We start from the raw sequence: 16,836 nt of genomic DNA, 5'->3' as shown, positions 1-16,836 counted from the left end.
ATCTTGGTAGTAATTTTGGATTTGACATGCGCCCATACTGCTGAGACAAATAATTTTTAAATTCCCTACTTTGCATGGCATTTTCAGCATTAATCAGCAGTTGGTGCGCGTCAACTGGTCACTGTGCATATAGCGCAAGAGCCCTTACTGTTAGATCAATGGGTGGAATTAAGCGCTTAGGCCGTAAATAGGCATGTGCTGGTTTCAGTTTTACCACAGGCCCTTTTCTCAGCCCATTCAAAAAAAAGCCCTTTTTCCCAGATGCAGTAAAAACTGGCCTGGAGCATGCCAAAAACATATGCCCACACTACCACAGGCTGCTTTTTGCCGTGGCTTAGTAAAAAGACCCCTTAGTAAGGTAGGCCCAAAGGGGCCATCAGGAGGATGGGGAGGGGGACAAAAGGGGTCTTCAATTGGGGGAAGGAAGATTTCCAAGTGGTGGGTTGGCCAATAGGAGGGTTCTTTGGGTTGGGAGGGTCTGGTTGGGGCAGCACTATGGGGAGGGGTCTTGATTTTGGGGGGGGGGGGCGAGGGGCTTTGACTTGGGGGGGAGGGTGCTCTGGCCTCCACTATTACCTAAGGGTGCTGACTCCTCTAAAATGAAACCCAGGAGCACTGGGCTATGGCTTTGTGGCCTAATGTTTCCAGATCAGTGGAATAATGCTGCTTGGGAAGTGCCTGCCTTTTACTGTGCCTTGATGATTTTCCCCAAAAATTTCTTATTAAAAAATATAAACAACAAGGAAGGGACACTATGGAGACTAGATGGGCCTCTAAAAAAAAACACCTCTTATCTTTGTAACAACTGCTTTGAATTCTTTTCTCTGTTTTTCTATCAAAATACTTTTCTTCAAATTTAATTTTAATGGTTCTGGAGTTTCAGATCCACTCTGAAATCACCTAGACCAGGGCTTTGCTAAGATCAATACCCATTTCTGACAATAATAACTAATATTCTGTCCATAATTCAGCAGGAAAGTACAGCCACCTGTGACTAGGGCCACCATATTACCCAGACTAATGAAATATTCTAGGTTTTACTTTTATAATCTTCCAAAGTTCTGAGTTCTCACAAATACATGACAGTCCTGCAAAGTATACTATAATTACAATTACTTGTATTTATTGGTGATTTTGCTTGAAAAAGAAACAAACTACTATTTTATAGAGATAGGCAGCTAGAAAGGTTTTCTGTCACGTAAGTTTCTGTATGGTTTATGGGAAAGTTTGTTTTGTATCTGGGTTTTTTTTTCATTCCAGGATAAATGTTGATAAGAATGTGCACTCTTCCTAAAGAGGGCACACTGTTTTAGAAAGATGATACACTCTTGCTAAAGTGCACACTATCAGCAAAGAGTACATACTGTTAACAAAGAGTGTGCAATATTATAAAAGAGTGCACGCTGTTAGCTAAGAGTGTGCACTATTAGTAAAATCTGCACACTATTAGCAAAGAGTAAACACTATTAACAAAGGGTGTGTACTATTTGGAAAAAATGCACACTGTTAGAGTGTGCACTATTAGCAAAAAGTGTGCACTATTAACAAAGTGTGCACTATTAACAAAGAGTAAACACTATTAACAGAGTACACACTATTAGCAAAGAGTGTACACTATTAGCAAAGAGTGCACACTATTAGCAAAGAGTACACACTATTGCGCACAATTAGAGAAGAGTGCACACTCTTAGCAAAGATTGTGCAGTGTTTTCCCAATATTGCTTGCAGACATGAACCATTGCACATGCCACACTATTGAAAAAAGTGTGTACTCATTGCTAATACTGCACACTCTTTCTGAAGAGTGTGCCTTCTTTTTGTAACAGTGTGCACTTCTTGCAAAGAATGTGCAGTATTACTGTAGTATAAAAAAGTACAAAGGAGTTGATATTAACATTGATTTAACCAGCCAGGAATGGCTCCTGGGCAGTTAAATCACCAGTTCGGGGCTACCAATTTTCAGTGGCACTTAACTGGTTAGTGCCGCTGAAAATAACTGGTTAGCACCAAATGGAAAACCGGCTATTTTGGGGGCATTCCAGGGTAGAGTCGGCATGGCGTTAAATTTCCGGGTTTAACGTCTGTGGCAGTCAGCAAAATGCTGAATGCTGCCAGCTAAATATTGGGCCCAAAGTGGGGTTTTTTTCCCTCTCTTTTTCATTTGTTAATGACATGCAATAACAAGATATGTCACTGACGCAAATGACAGCCCCTCCCTACTATTTTATATGATATTTACTTTAGTACCTCCCTGGAAACGTGGGTGACATCACAGCCCCCACTTATTAAAGTACCCACAATTTCCATTTTGTTTTATTGAAATGATTCCCAAGGCATACTCTATTCTCTAAAAGAGCAATACTGTCTTTGCCAATTGCCAACTCTGTTGCCACCCGAGTGAACTCTGACAGTCCTAGCGCTGGCAGGTAGTCGTGATGCAGAGTTGGGTCACTGCTGATGTTCAGCTGAGTCATCTTGATCACTGGTGCTACCCAGGGAAGTCCATTATCTGCCCGGAAGTCTGGGAGAGAGGAAATGAGGGGGGTCATGTGATTGCTGCTCTCCAAGGTACTGCCACCAATTATAGTGCTTCTCAAGCCATTCCTGGTGTAGTTCCCAACCAGTCAGGCTTTCAGGATATCCACAATGAATATACATGAGGGAGATTTGCAAGCACAATTGTAGCAGGGAGCAGGGTGTGCAGATCTCTCCAATGCATTTTCATTGCAGATATCCTGAAAAACAGGCTGGCTGTGGGAGACAGGATGATATGCTGAGACTAACTTGAGAGACATTCCACTACAGTGTTAGTTAATTAGTTATATTTTGCTCACACCTTTTTCAATAGTAGCTCAAGGTTACGCTGGATATTTCTCTGTCCCAGGAGGCAATGGAGGGTTAAGTGATTTGCCCAAATCACAAGAAGCAGCAGTGGGATTTGAACCAGCCACCTCTGGATTGCAAGACCAGTGCTCTAACCACTAGGCCACTCCTCCACTCCATGAAATTGACAAAGGCAGGTGGCATCTTATAGACCTTATTGAGGCATGAGCTTATGATGGTGCATTTTTGACTGAAACCAAAACTTTTTGTGCTATGTGCCATGGCTGTCCTCCCCCCGCCCCCCCAAACCAAAGTAGTTCCTGTATATCAAAATGAGATATATCAAATCCCGTCCCCTTCCTTTTCCCTAATGTTAGGGTTTGGCAGCATCAGTGTTACTTGAGGAGGAATATTATTTTAAGTATAAGTTTTTTTAAAGTTTTTATTTCAATCTGCCTAGGATTTAGGTGGACCATAAGTTTATTAAATAAATAAGGTTCCAGGAAGAGTGACAAAATTGATAAAGTGGATAGAATGCCTTGGGGAAAAGATGACAGAAGAGATTTGATAGAAAATGATAACATTATAAGTGGGGTGGGACAGTATATGGAGACTGGTTGTTTAACCTGTCAATCAACACAAAAATAGAGGACATAACCAGCAGATTGAAAACGAATGATAGAAATATTCTTTTTTCACAGGAGGATGTGATCAAGGCAACTAACACAGCAGGAAGAGTCCATGAAATGTATTAAGCAGGTAGACTTGGGTGAGCCATTGCATATTCTGCAAATGAGCTGTGGGAAACAGATCTTTTTTTTTTTTTTTTTTTTTTTTTTGGGGGGGGGGGGGGATCTGCCACATACTTGTGATCCTTGGAGAAAGGATACTGGGCTTTATGGACCTTAGTCTGACTCAACATGGTATTTCTTCTGTTCTTAGTATAGCCTTTTTTTCCCCCAATAGCTCAATGTGAGTTATATTCAGGCATAGTAGGTATTTCTCTCTTCCTGGGAATCAAAGGGGACAATTCTATAACTGGGCATCTGCGTTCACTGATCTGTGCTTTCTTCCTCCTGGTGTCCTGCACGTTCCTTTAACGTGTAGGATGTCAAGAGGAAGAAAGCACAGATCAGCGAATGCGGTGCGCCTGCACGTGCCTTTAAGTGAAACTGAGCATGCTCAGTTTTACTTAAAGGAACGTGCAGGACGTCAGGACTCAAGAAAGCACAGATCAGCAGTGAGCGTGGCATGCCGGAGACCAGCGCTGAAGAAGGCTTTGGCTGGCAGGGGTTGGGGACCCCTGCCAGCAAAGGTACATTGTGGTGGTGGTGGTGGCGGTGGCGGGGGGAGGGTTGGAAGTGGCAGGGGAGGGGCGGCAGCTGGGGGAGGCAGGCTAAAATGTGCCCCCCACACGCACTTTGGGCTCTGGACCCCCCTCCCACCGAGGTCTGGCTACGCCACTGCATGGGAATACTTTCAATACTAGAAGGAAATATTTTTTTCACTCAACAAATAGTTAAACTCTGGAACTCATTGCCAGAGGATGTGGTAATGGCAGTTAGTGTATCTTTTTAAAAAAAAGGTTTGACAAATTCCTGGAAGAAAAGTCCATAGTCTGCTATTGAGACAGACATGGGGAAACCACTGCTTGCCCTGGGATTGGTAGTATGTAATCTTGCTACTGTTTGGGTTTCTGCCAGGTACTTGTGACCTGAATTGGCCACTGTTGGAAACAGGATACTGGGCTGGATGGACCACTGGTCTGACCCAGTATGGCTATTCTTATTTCTTATGTCCCAGTAATGCTTCAAATGTAACTCTCCTTGAGCTACTACTGAAAAGGTGAGAGCTAACTCCAAATCTCTTTCTTCCCTCTATGACAAAGATTACAGAGTGCTTTGGCAGAAGTCATTGGTGGGGGTGCAAATGCATCCACAGCTTACCAGGAAGAGCCTCTCCTCCCCTGTTAACATTTACTTAATACACCTAGCTGGTTGGTTTTTGGAAATAGGCATCAGCACACATCCAAAGTTTGTAACTAACAACCTGCTCACCACAGAATGTGTAACTATGACCCAGACAGAACTGCTGTGGATCAGAATGATTATGTACCTGTGGGACCAGAAGACAAAAAAAAGAAGGTGGAGGTAGAGAAGAGACAGGGGTAGGGACCCTCAGAAGGAAGCCTGCAGCTTCAAAGGTGGGAGGGAAAAAAGGGAGGAAATGTGCCTGGCTCAGGTTGGTGGGGAGAGCATGGCCATTATTGGAAACAGGATGCTGGGCTTGATGGACCTTCGGTCTGTCCCAGTATGGCAATACTTATGTACTTGTTAAAATATCCTTGGGCAGCAGAGGTCCCTCTCTACTGCTGCCTGGGAAGGTGCCAGGATCCATGATGGTGTCTCTGCCTTCAAGCACCTCTAGTCATTCCTGGACAGCAGTGGAGAGGGATTACTGTTGCCGGGGGACATCTACTATGAGGGTAGGTCCCAGTAGGTTGGGGGAGGGAGTGAAGGTAGTGCTTGAGGATGCCATGGCTCTTTATTCTGAGTTATGCATAAGGGGAATTGGAAGGCATTGGGGGGGGGGGGGCAAAAGAGAGATTGGGTATAAACAGGGGAGGAGGGTTCAAGAGGAAGACCAGGGCTTTGGAGGACTGGGAGGAGGGACACCACCATGGAACATGGAGTTATGGGAGCTCTACATGCTCTATGTAGTACATGCAGCGTAGATGCTGGGCACACTCCCTGCATGTAGCCACACAGGCTTTGCACTTACCCTGTGTTATGCTTTACAGTGAACAAGGGTAAGTACAAACAGTTATGGACCTTTCCACCAAGGGTCCCCAGATATTCCAGGTAGCAGGTCTAATTCCCGACATGACCTTTACGGACATGGGCATTCTTTCCCCTTCTGCAATAGGGAATGAATATCTTTATTTTTAGTACACCCAAGGCCTGCTTAGAACTAACCCAGACCACACCCTCTTCCCAGATGCATGTTCTTCAGGTTTAGACACCCCTATCTTGGCTTTAAAGAAATCAGGATTTGGATACCCATACAATATGGACATCTAAAACACAAATTGTGCTTCTAAAATAAGTACTTTAGGTTCACAAGTATGACTGAAAATTGGACATAAATTTAAGAGCCTAACTTAAGAGCTCAGCTTTTTTTTCTATATCACGTCCCAAATTTTGTACCTGAGGCAATAGAGGGTTAAGGAGCAGCAGTGGGATTTGAAACTAAATTCCCTAGTTATTAGCTTTCTGATGTAACCATTAGGCTACTCCACTCCAAATGGACTTTAGAACTGGAAAGAAGAGGGCCTTGATGTATAGATGCTTTTCCTCCTTAGAGGCGGGGGCAAAGGACTAAGTTTTGATTTCTAATATTTTATATTATTCCTTTTAATTTGATCCAGTATTTAAAGACTTTAAGGAAACTTTTATTAGTTCCGAACATCTGGACTGGGCTGTGCACTTTATGCAGTGGACAGTGAGTGGAGTGTGTGATCCCTGTTCTTAAGGCCTTCCAGTGTTTGCTATTCCTGTCCCAAGAGCCCTGATACCTGAGGTTCTGACTTACATACAACCTCTGAAAATACACCCCTCCCCATCTCTCTCCAGTATAAGCTGCCCTGAGAGGCGCAACAGACCCAGAAGCTACAAGTGAACTGCTTTTTTTAAAAATAATTCACTAGTATATTCTAATATTCTCATTCTATTTTGACCTGGGTACCAACTCCCAAAAGCTACTCACTTTACATTTTGTTTTTTTGTTTGTTAACCTTTCCTTCTATACATTAATGTGGACTAACACAGCAACCATATTACTTTATATAAATATAAATTGTCATGAAGCAAAATCTTGTGGGAATGAACCCCTGGTGTGGCCTGTACAAAATTCTTATATTTATCCCTGCAGCTACTCTTGTCCTCCTCCCTCCCATTGCATCCCATAATTCAAGCTATATGAATACCTGGGTTTGGGTATGAGGGGTTCTCTTTCTTTTCCCTTCCCCCTTCCAATGAAAACTCCTATAGCACATGCAATAAGGAACATAAGTTAATTATTATATTAATTATATTTCTTCTTGTAAAACATTTATTCAAGTAAAGATGAGTACTTAAATCATGTCAGTGATATCAACCTAAGGGTGCATGAACAGTAAGCTAAGTGCTGGTATTCAAGTAAAGATATATATTTAAATATGTTAATGACATTTAGCTAAGAAAAGTAAAAAATTAAAAAATCAAAAAAATAAGAAAATTATATTGGTTTAGAGTGGATTACAGGAGGTTTTTGACCAATGATATGATCATAGTCCAATATGAGCTGACATTAAGATTTTACACTTGCCGCCTAATAATAATAAAACTTTATTTATAACCCGCTATATTTTTAAAAGTCTAAGCGGGGAACAAATCACTTACAAAATATCAAAAAACAAGACAATAAAAATTATTTCTTTACACAAACTATACAAAAAAACTCTACAAGGACATTTGAGGTCTTTTCCTCCTTTCCAGCAATAAAGGTAAATAGGATACTGTTTGGTCATCGAGGGCAGAGGCATGGTCATTAAGTTGTCTTTCAGCTCATTATTGAGTCACAGATAGAAGGTTTCGCTGAAAAGAGTCTACTTATTTTGAATAAGTTCTTGTAAAACAGACCATCTTTTTAACTTTTTTTCACAACAGTAAGTTTTTTAGGATATCCTGAATGAGTATACATGATATAAATCTGCATGCACTCTCTTCATTGTATACAAACCTCTCTTCTGTATAGAGATTGTGAGTATCCTGAAAACCTGACTGACTAGGTGTGGCCCAAGAATTGTGTTACGAACCATTGCTGTAGACTGCCCCATGCAGATGCATGACTAAAATGCAATATATACCTAGCAAAATCAACTCCATTTGGAAGGGGATGAAATATGTCTATCCTCTTTCCTGACATGCACTAGATAATGAAAGGACTCAGCAGGGCCATATGCCCTAGGAGAGTACAATAAAGATGCATATTTATCCCCTTTGTGGTCAGGTTGTATGGAGGCTCTTGTTAACATACCTCTATGCCCAAGGAAGATCTTTGTAGAGTCCTTATCCTGTATAAAACCTTCCAGCGGCTGGTCTCTGGGCATACAGGACGCTTTCAAAGTTTCACTGAAGGCAGACAGGGCTGACATTGCAGAAAACGCTCAGCTCTCCCAGAGGAGCACGTTAGAAAGAAATGAAGATTAGAACCATTACAGGGGAAATACAGGTAATAAATATGATAGAAAACTGCATATTCCTGCCACTACTCCATCTGCAGTTTTACCTGGTTGTCCTGGCAACAGAATGTAGGGAGGGAGGGAGAGAATTATTTGCTGTCATAGCAGCAATAAACAAGATTGGTTAAAAGCACAATATCTGGGGAAGGAAAGAAAGCAAAGCTTATAAAATATATACAGTCCCATGAAATGCTGGGGGACCTCCTGCACAATAGCCACTTTCTAGGTGGCTAGTACCTGGCATTCCACACAGCTTTAGCCAGGGGAAAAGGAGATATGTCAAAGTTGTACTTCTGGATTCATCTCACACTATCCTTGAGTCCGTCAGTACAGTTACTCCTTTAACAAAAATGTTCAGGCTTTGAGGAAGCATAAAAGTTGATGAATTTCTTTATGATACATACAGAAAACAGGCCAGGGTTAAGTACATGACATGAATAGACTTAATCAGGTCCCAGACTACCTGCTTTTTCTGTCTCCTACAGCTGTTGTATCTTTCATGGCTATGGTTCCTCAGGCTTTGTGGAAAACAGACCTTACCCCCCCCCCCCCCCCCCCAGTTCAAAATATTAACAAGAAATCAGGCACAAAGACATCCATTTCACAACACATGACAAACTCTTGCTGAGCAACAGTGGCGTAGCTAGGGTAGTTGACACCCGGGGCCGGTCATTTTTTTAACACCCCCCCCCCCCCCCCCCCAAATCCAGTACTAGGCATACCGAGAATACAAAACACTCAGGACCTATAGAGCAATTCTACCATACCATAAACAGTAATTTGTACGAGTCACACAAGGAAAAGGAAAGCATCTTAAACACTACAGTGAGCACTAGAACATCAATTCACCTATTGTAAAACGAAAACAGACAGATTAGTACAGATCATCAATCCTGCACAGTCAATGCCAACTGAAAGCCGTGTCTTTTTCACAAACACAGATACATCCTAATCCACTATAGAATAAGTAATCATAAACTTTCTATTTAGACAAAAATTAAACTGAACCCCCGATGCCAGACTCTGCATACAATGCAACACCACAGAAACAGTAAATGTCCCCTAGTACTGTGCAAAATATAAAGACAGCAGATGTAAATTTGAAAAAACTAACAAATACCAATCACCACTTTACAAATTAACAAATAGAAATAAAACAAATACATAAAATAAAATAATACCATTTTATTGGACTAATACATTTGGCTTCCAGAGGCCAAAATCTCCTTCCTCAGGTCAATACAGTATAGTACTGTTACAGTATCCTATCCTGACCTGAGGAAGGGGGTTTTCTTCTCTGAAAGTTAAGTCAAAATGTATTAAAATTAGTCCAATAAAAAGATTACCTTATTTACATGTTCTATTTATAAACATTTATTAACACAGCTACAATACTATATCCTAAAGCAAAAAAATAAAAATATATATTTTATTTACAGTTTGTTGTCTCTGGTTTCTGCTTTCCTCATCTTCTTTTCACTGTCTTCCTCCCATCCAGCATCTGTCTTCACTCTCTGCCATCCAGTGTTTGCCCTCTCTAATGTCCCTTCCATCCACTGTCTGCCCTCTCTCTCTGCCCCTTCCATTCACTGTCTGCCCTCTCTCTCTCTCTCTCTCTCTCTCTCTCTCTCTCTCTCTCTCTCTCTCTCTCTCTGCCCCTTCCATCCACTGTCTGCCCTCTATTTCTGCCCCTTCCATCCACCATCTGCCCCAGTCTGCCATCTCCCTCCCATCCACATCTGCCCTCTATCTCTGCCCCTTCCACCCACCATTTGCCCCAGGCTGCCCTCTTTCTCTCTCCCTCTTCCACCCACCATCTGCCCTTTCTCTTTGCCCCTTCAATCCGTCTGCCCTCCCTCTCCCATCCATCCAGGGTCTGCCCTCCCTCACACTCCCCACTTCCATCCAGGGTCTGCCCCCCCTCTCTCTGCCCGCTCTTTTCAACCCCCTTCATCCACCACATGCCTTGCATCCCCCTTTTTCAGCCCCAGACCCATTCTCCTACCTGCCCCAGGCATGGATCCATTTTCCCTCCTGCCCCCTTATCAGACCCCAGTTACAGCTTCAGACCCCTTCTCCCCTCTGAGCACTCCCCTCCCCAGTCCCCTTCTCCCCTCTAAGCTCCACCACCCTCCTCAATCCCCTTCTCCCCTGAGCACCCCTCTAAGCTCCCCCACCCTCCCGAATCCCCTTCTCCCCTCTGAGCACCCAGTGACCCATCTAAGCTCCCCCACCCTCCCCAATCCCCTGCTCCCCTAAGCACCCCTCTAAGCTCACCCACCCTCCCCAATCCCCTTCTCCCCTGAGCACCCCTCTAGGCTCTCCCACCCTCCCCAATCCCCTTCTCCCCTGAGCACCCCTCTTGGCTCACTCACCCTCCCCAAACCCCTTCTCCCCTGAGCACCCCTCTAGGCTCTCCCACCCTCCCCAATCCCCTTCTCCCCTCTGAGCTTCCCCCTCCCCCGAGCCGGTCCCATCCTGTGCCCCCTCCGTTGAGAGCCAACAGCTCTCATCTCCTGCCGCTATCCTGCTTTTTTTTTTTTAATCCATTGCACCGTCGCAGGCAGCGCTTCCCGTCTACCCTGTGAAGGAGAAAATTGCGTCTCTGGCATCGGGCCTTCCCTTGTTGTGTCCCGCCCTCGAGGAAATAGGAAGTTAACTCAGAAGAGGGCGGGACACAATGAGGGAAGGCCCGACGCCAGAGACGCGATTTTCTCCTTCACAGGGCAGACGGGAAGCGCTGCCTGCGTCGGTGCAATGGATTTAAAAAAAAAGCAGGGTAGCGGCAGGAGACGAGAGCTGTCGGCTCTCGACGGAGCACCCCCCACCCGCCGACACCCGGGGCGGACCGCCCCACCACCCCGCCCTTGCTACGCCACTGCTGAGCAATAGTATTATAGACAATCAAAAGAGGACCTCCCATATAAGGAGGTTACTCCACTCTAGACATCTCCCTACTACTACTACTACTATTTATCATTTCTATAGCGCTACAAGGCATACACAGCACTGTACACCATACACAAAAAAGAGACAGTCCCTGCTCAAAGAGTTTACAATCTAGATAAGACAGGAAAACAGACAGAACAATTAAGGGTAAGGGAACAAAGAGGTGAGGATAAAGGACAGGACAAGTGAGTAATGTTAGGCGTCAAAAGCAGTGGTAAAGAGGTGGGCTTTAAGTCTGGACTTGAAAACGGCCAAAGACGGGGCTAGACGTACAGACTCAGGAAGTCTATTCCAGGCGTGAGGTGCAGAAAGATAAAAGGAACGGTGTCTAGAATTAGCAGTAGAGGAGAAGGGGACGGATAAGAGAGATTTATCTACAGAACGGAGTACTCGAGGGGGGGCGTAGGGAGAGACAAGAGTGGAGAGGTACTGGGGAGCGGCAGAGTGAATGCACTTATAAGTCAATAAGAGAAGCTTGAACTGTGTCAGAATATCCTCCTGTCTCAATTCATCACTGCTAATGGAGCCTGTTAAGCTTCTGGTGGTGAAGGTTTTGCTCCCTTTACCTATGGTGATCTTTCAGAATTGTGACTGTCCGTTTGACATTAAGGTGGAGCGTTTCTACAGAGGACTGGGACCACACTACCATTCTACACCTTAGTGTACTGCTGGTCCCTCTCATGTAATTTTAATTTTATGAAATATCAGCACATGAACACTAAGAAGGGTACTGCCTCAATGAAATACAATTTGCAGATTTCAGAATTGCCCAGCACAAGCTAATCTTAGGATAAAAAGCAGGTCCCTGCATTCACCCTGGTTACAGCAGTGCAAGGTAGGAATGTGCTACTCTATCGCAGCAGGGCTTATAGCGCTTAAATTCTTATTGTCATGGGGTTCCAGCCCACCCCTGTAAAGCAAATGCTGTTGACTAGTTTGCTAAAATGAAGGATATTATACAATTTCTAACCAAGCCAGCTACCAGGGTGTGGTAAGGTGACTGAGGGTATAGCTTGGATCAGGCTCAAACTCAGTCATACACACCAAGGTTGCAAGCAAAAAGAAAAAGACTACTTATTTGACATAGCATGTGCCCCTGTGTTACACTCCAAGTTTAGCAGAGGACTTGTTAATCGGTATGTTTATCCTGTTATCTTCGGGCATTACTTTTGGTTCTTTTTTGCGACATGCAGTTACTATGATTATTTTTTTTTTTAAGAGTTTTTGGTGTCACATCCATAACATTATTCTACACTTACAACACCATGACATAAGGTTCATAAGTTTGTACTCAAAACACAATGGTCTTACTATTTGATTATGCCATGATTATAACAAAATGTTACTGACCCATTATGCTAATAGGGACAACGTCTGTCCCTTTATAATTCATTCTATTTAACTAAACCAACAAGATACTATTTTGTTTTACTATATTTTTATAGATGTTTCAATGAACTGGTGTGAAATGTAAACTGAATCACCCATCAGATATATAATTTTTACTATTATTTTTTAAATTGAAACTGTGTGTATCTTCAATATCACTATTATATTTGGCATTTTAAATATAACATTGCATTTTTATATATGTTTTTTTTATTCTACGTGTGTATGTTTCATATTATATATTTGTATCTTTAAAATTTTTACATGGTTCTTTTGATTTACAATTGTGTGTGGTTTATATTGATAGTATTGCTTTTATTTTTTACTTTCATACTTTTGCTGCATATTCAATATTGTTTTTATTTTTAATTGTATATTGTTTTTAAATCTTATGTTTTTAGACCCATGAAGAAGGCCTTTTCTGCCGAAACACGAATTCTCTAGGGTCTCAATAAACTCGGTTTGGAGCTCTTACTTCTGTGTTTGGGCGGGACATGCTTGATATAGAGAAAGGCAGTAAAGGTGATTAGAGGGATACACTGGGCAAGGAGGAAGGTGGGTAAGGAAGGTAAGGGTAACATTATGGACACAGAAGAAGGTGGAAGAGGAGATTGGGGACATGCTAGGCACAGAGGAATTAGGAGAGATTGAAGAACATTCTGGGTATGGATGTGGAAAAGAGATGGGGGAAGATGTGTTGGACATGGTAGAAAGGGAGATTAGGGGATGTGCTGGGCATGGAGGAATGTGGGAGGGGAAATGAGGGGGGCATGGCACAGAGGGCTGAAAGTGGAAGGCAAGATCAGGGGGAGGTGCTGAAGAAGAGGGAAGGTAGAACTGGAGACCAGGGCAGATGCTAGACAGGAGAGAAAATGGAAGAGAAAATCAGGGAGAGATGCTGGGCAAGAAGGGAAGACAGGAGCAATGCCTGGCATGGATAGAAAGGAAATAGAAGAGAGGGCATGATGTTAAAAACAGTTGGTGGAAAGAGAGGGAGAGCTAGATAGAAGCAGTAAAAAAAAGAAAAAGAAAAGGGAGCTGGAAGACTGGAGGATGAGAAAGAGGGATAGAATTTGAGGCAAAAAAAAATAAGTATCAGAGGATGCTGAGCATGAAAAAAAAATCAATGTCTGAATGGAAGAAATTATGATAGGAGGAGAGAGAGAGAAACATGGGAAATGGACAGGAGGCCCTGAACAGCGAGATAAGGAGGAGAGACTATGACCACTATGCTTAGAAAAATAAAATCACCAGACATAAAAGGTAGAAAAATAATGTTATTTCATTTATCGATTGCAATGTGTCAGTGACATCTGCAATCTTTTCTATTTCTCTGGTGTTATGCTGCCTGTAGAGTCTGGCTTCTTGAGGTTTCAAGCTAATTGCTTACATATTTCTACTCTTAGTACATAGGGGCCCTTTTATGCACTAACAGGAATTAGCATGTGCTAAGTGCCCAGTGGCCCATAGGTATAAAATAGGACATGCAGCGTTCCATTAGCACTCACTAAGCTTTATTGAAAGGGTCCCTTAGTTTGTGGTCACTTATCCTGTATTGGAGAGGGTTTATTTGTGTTTGCATGTGTGACCAAGGTCAGATAGTCTGTTAGTGTCGATTGTTGGTTTGGACCTGTAGTAGTGGCCTAGTAGTTAAAGCACCAGTCTTGACTTCCAGAGGTTAAATCCCACTACTGCTCCTTGTGATCTTGGGCAAGTCACTTAATTCGCCATTGCCTCAGCTACAAACTTAGATTGTGAGCCTTCCAAGGATAGAGAAATACCCAGAGTACCTGAATGTAACTCACCTTGAGCTACTCTTAAAAATGATGTAAGCAAAATCTAAATAAATAGTAATCCAGCTTGTTTAATTTTCCCCCAATAAGTATATTGATGCTCTGGCAATGTAAATATCAGGTTGAGCCCAGAGATGCCATGTTAACCAGTTCCAGGCTGGAGATTTTGGGACAGTCCTGGATTGCTGACCACCCCATCCTGTTGCATTATAGGACTTACTAGTAAAAAAGACCCATTTCTGCCAGAAACAAAACAGGCGCTAGCAAGGTTTTCCTCGGAGTGTGTATGTGTGAGAGAGTGTGTGTGTGAGAGATGGAGTGTGTGTGTCAGAGAGAGAATGAGAGACAGACAGAGTGTGTGTGTGTTTGTGTGAGACAGAGACAGAGTGTGTGTGTGAGAGAGAGAGTGTGTGAGAGAGACAGTGTCTGTGTGTGACAGAGAGATTGAGTGTGATAGACAGTGAGTGTGTGCCCCCCTCTCGCAGCCCCCCCTCCCCACCTCTCTGGTCTCAGGACCCCCTCCCCACCTACCTCTCCCCTGCCCCCCTCCCGCACATCAAACCCCCTCGCCACCCGCAGCTGCCACTGGTAACGCTGTCCGGCCGCTGCTGCTTCTCCTGTTGAGCAGCAGTGGCCGCTACAAAAAGAAAAAAAAGCAATAAATGTTTTTAAACATCAAGCGCAGCACCGCAGACAGCCAGCAGGCATTGGCTGTCAGCTCTGCAGCCGCTCCTCCTCTTGCCTGTCACGTCACTGCGCTCCTCCGGGGTCTTACTCCAGGGGCAGTGACATGGAGGTGAGAAGAGGAGCGGCTTCAGAGCCGACAGCCAGTGCCTGATGGCTGTCTGAGTTGCCGCACTTGATGTTTAAAAACATTTATGACTTTTTTTTCTTTTTGTAGCGGCCACTGCTGCTCAACAGGAGAAGCAGCAGTGGCTGGACAGCTTTACCAGTGGCAGCTACGGGTGGCGAGGGGGTTGATGTGCTTCGGGGGGGGGGGGGGGTGTTTCAGCGGCACACTCACAGCTGATTCCCAGGCAGGGGGAGTAGGGAAACACGCTGAGCAAGTTGCTCCGCGTGTTTCCCTACTCCTCCCCCTGCCTGGGAAATCAGCTGTGAGTGACATCAGCCTGGCTACGGAGCCTAGCTCAGCAACTCCTGGAGCCACAGACACAGGCAGCTACTTTAGAACGTTGGTGGTAAGAATTATTATATAGGATAGCACTGATTTCAATAGGCAGGATCAGGCACTACAAATCCCACACTGCTTTGGGATACAAGTTCAAAACCAGGACTAGCCAAAAAGTCTCCAACCTGGAAATGGGTAACTTGGCATCCAATGCTGCCTTTTCCTAGGAAGGTGCTTATTGGTGCTGTTACAGAATGGTAGATAGGACACTACTGAGTGACTGTTGTAGGGTTTTGTATAAATTCATAATATGCCTGCTCCTGGAGAGCAGTTATGTCGTTGCTGTTACTGAGATGCAACCAGAATCGAGACTGATGTGGACTGTGCTATCTTTGACCTACACAATGAGAAAGATTTTTTTATTTGATAAAGAAGCTAAGTGGTGTATTATTGTGAGTTTGGTCATGATAGTCCAGGTTTGATGAGAATATTAGTATTATTGATTTCCTTAGATTAATATGTGACATGTGTCACAAAATATGGTGTAGTAAATTTTCAAACACCAACAAACAAAAAAGCAGAAAGGGGTAAGAGATGTATTGGAACAATCTCTTAACCCTTTCTGCTTTTTTGTTTGTTGGTATTATTCAGTAAGCAGTTTTTGTGCCTTTTTGTTTTTTGCTTGTAAATTTTCAACCAAATAAAAAAGAGGTCTTTTACTAAGGTACACTAACCTTTAAGCTCATGCTAAAAGTCAGCTGGTGGTAAATGCTGAAATGCTTATAGGAATATAATGGGCATCTCAACATTTTGGGACAGCTGATTTTTAGCATGAGCTAAAAATACTAGTGTACCTTAGTAAGAGACCCCCAGAAAGGTAGGATTTTTTTTTCTATTTATTGATTAGAATGTGTCAGTTTTTCAGAATGTACATATGCTAGAGCAGGTTTAAGACTTGGCACAGACCTGCGAGAGAAATGTTACCCATTGGCCCGTAAGTCTCTAGCACTGTGGTAGTAAGTCTCCAGCTTTGGGATAGGCCACCATTGGCATTGCTGCTTCCTGGGTTTGCTCTACACATACATCAAAAGCTAGTATTTTCTGCAAACATTTCATGTTTATCTCCTACCTTGATAGTCTTCATACAAGAGTCAAGCTTGAGCCACAATGTTTCCCCAATCCTCCCCTCAGGTACTACGGCTCAGCTTAGAATGGAGTCCTCTTCCCTTGGGCCCTCCCTCCTGGCTGCTACACTACGGGCCTCTCTCATTCTAGTTTTTCATAGCATATTTAACCTTCTTCCCTATGACCCTCACCCTTGACTCAAGACCTGATTTTGGCAGTTTAGCGCCACCTGCTTTCAGGCAGCTAAACCGTGCCCTCAGCAAGGAAGTGCTCATTGCCATACCTTTCACTTCCTCACACAGGGTGTGTTTCAACTGCTTTAAGTTAACTTCACAACACTGCAAAAT

At 43.5% G+C, this 16,836-nt stretch overlaps 1 protein-coding gene across 2 annotated transcripts in view; it reads right to left on the bottom strand.

Moving 5' to 3' along the window:
* GOT1L1 (glutamic-oxaloacetic transaminase 1 like 1) overlaps positions 1–8,541 on the bottom strand; it is a 62,709-nt gene extending 54,168 nt beyond the window's left edge. Inside the window, exons 1-2 of one of the 2 annotated variants that reach the window (XM_030199632.1) lie at positions 7,900–8,541; positions 6,809–6,866 (exon numbers count right to left, since the gene is read on the bottom strand). In XM_030199632.1, coding sequence (XP_030055492.1) covers positions 6,809–6,866; positions 7,900–8,017 — 176 coding nt within the window. In that variant the 5' untranslated portion in view covers positions 8,018–8,541. Of the gene's footprint in view, positions 1–2,339; positions 2,522–6,808; positions 6,867–7,899 lie in introns of both variants that reach the window. The other variant, XM_030199633.1, reaches the window with a different exon arrangement.
* Between the last annotated feature and the right edge of the window lie 8,295 nt (positions 8,542–16,836).

This window comes from Microcaecilia unicolor, chromosome 4 (assembly GCF_901765095.1).
Source record: "Microcaecilia unicolor chromosome 4, aMicUni1.1, whole genome shotgun sequence".
In the NCBI taxonomy this organism is placed as follows: domain Eukaryota; kingdom Metazoa; phylum Chordata; class Amphibia; order Gymnophiona; family Siphonopidae; genus Microcaecilia; species Microcaecilia unicolor.
Note: the sequence above shows the minus strand (reverse complement) of the source record. Positions and strands in the feature narration are given on the sequence as shown.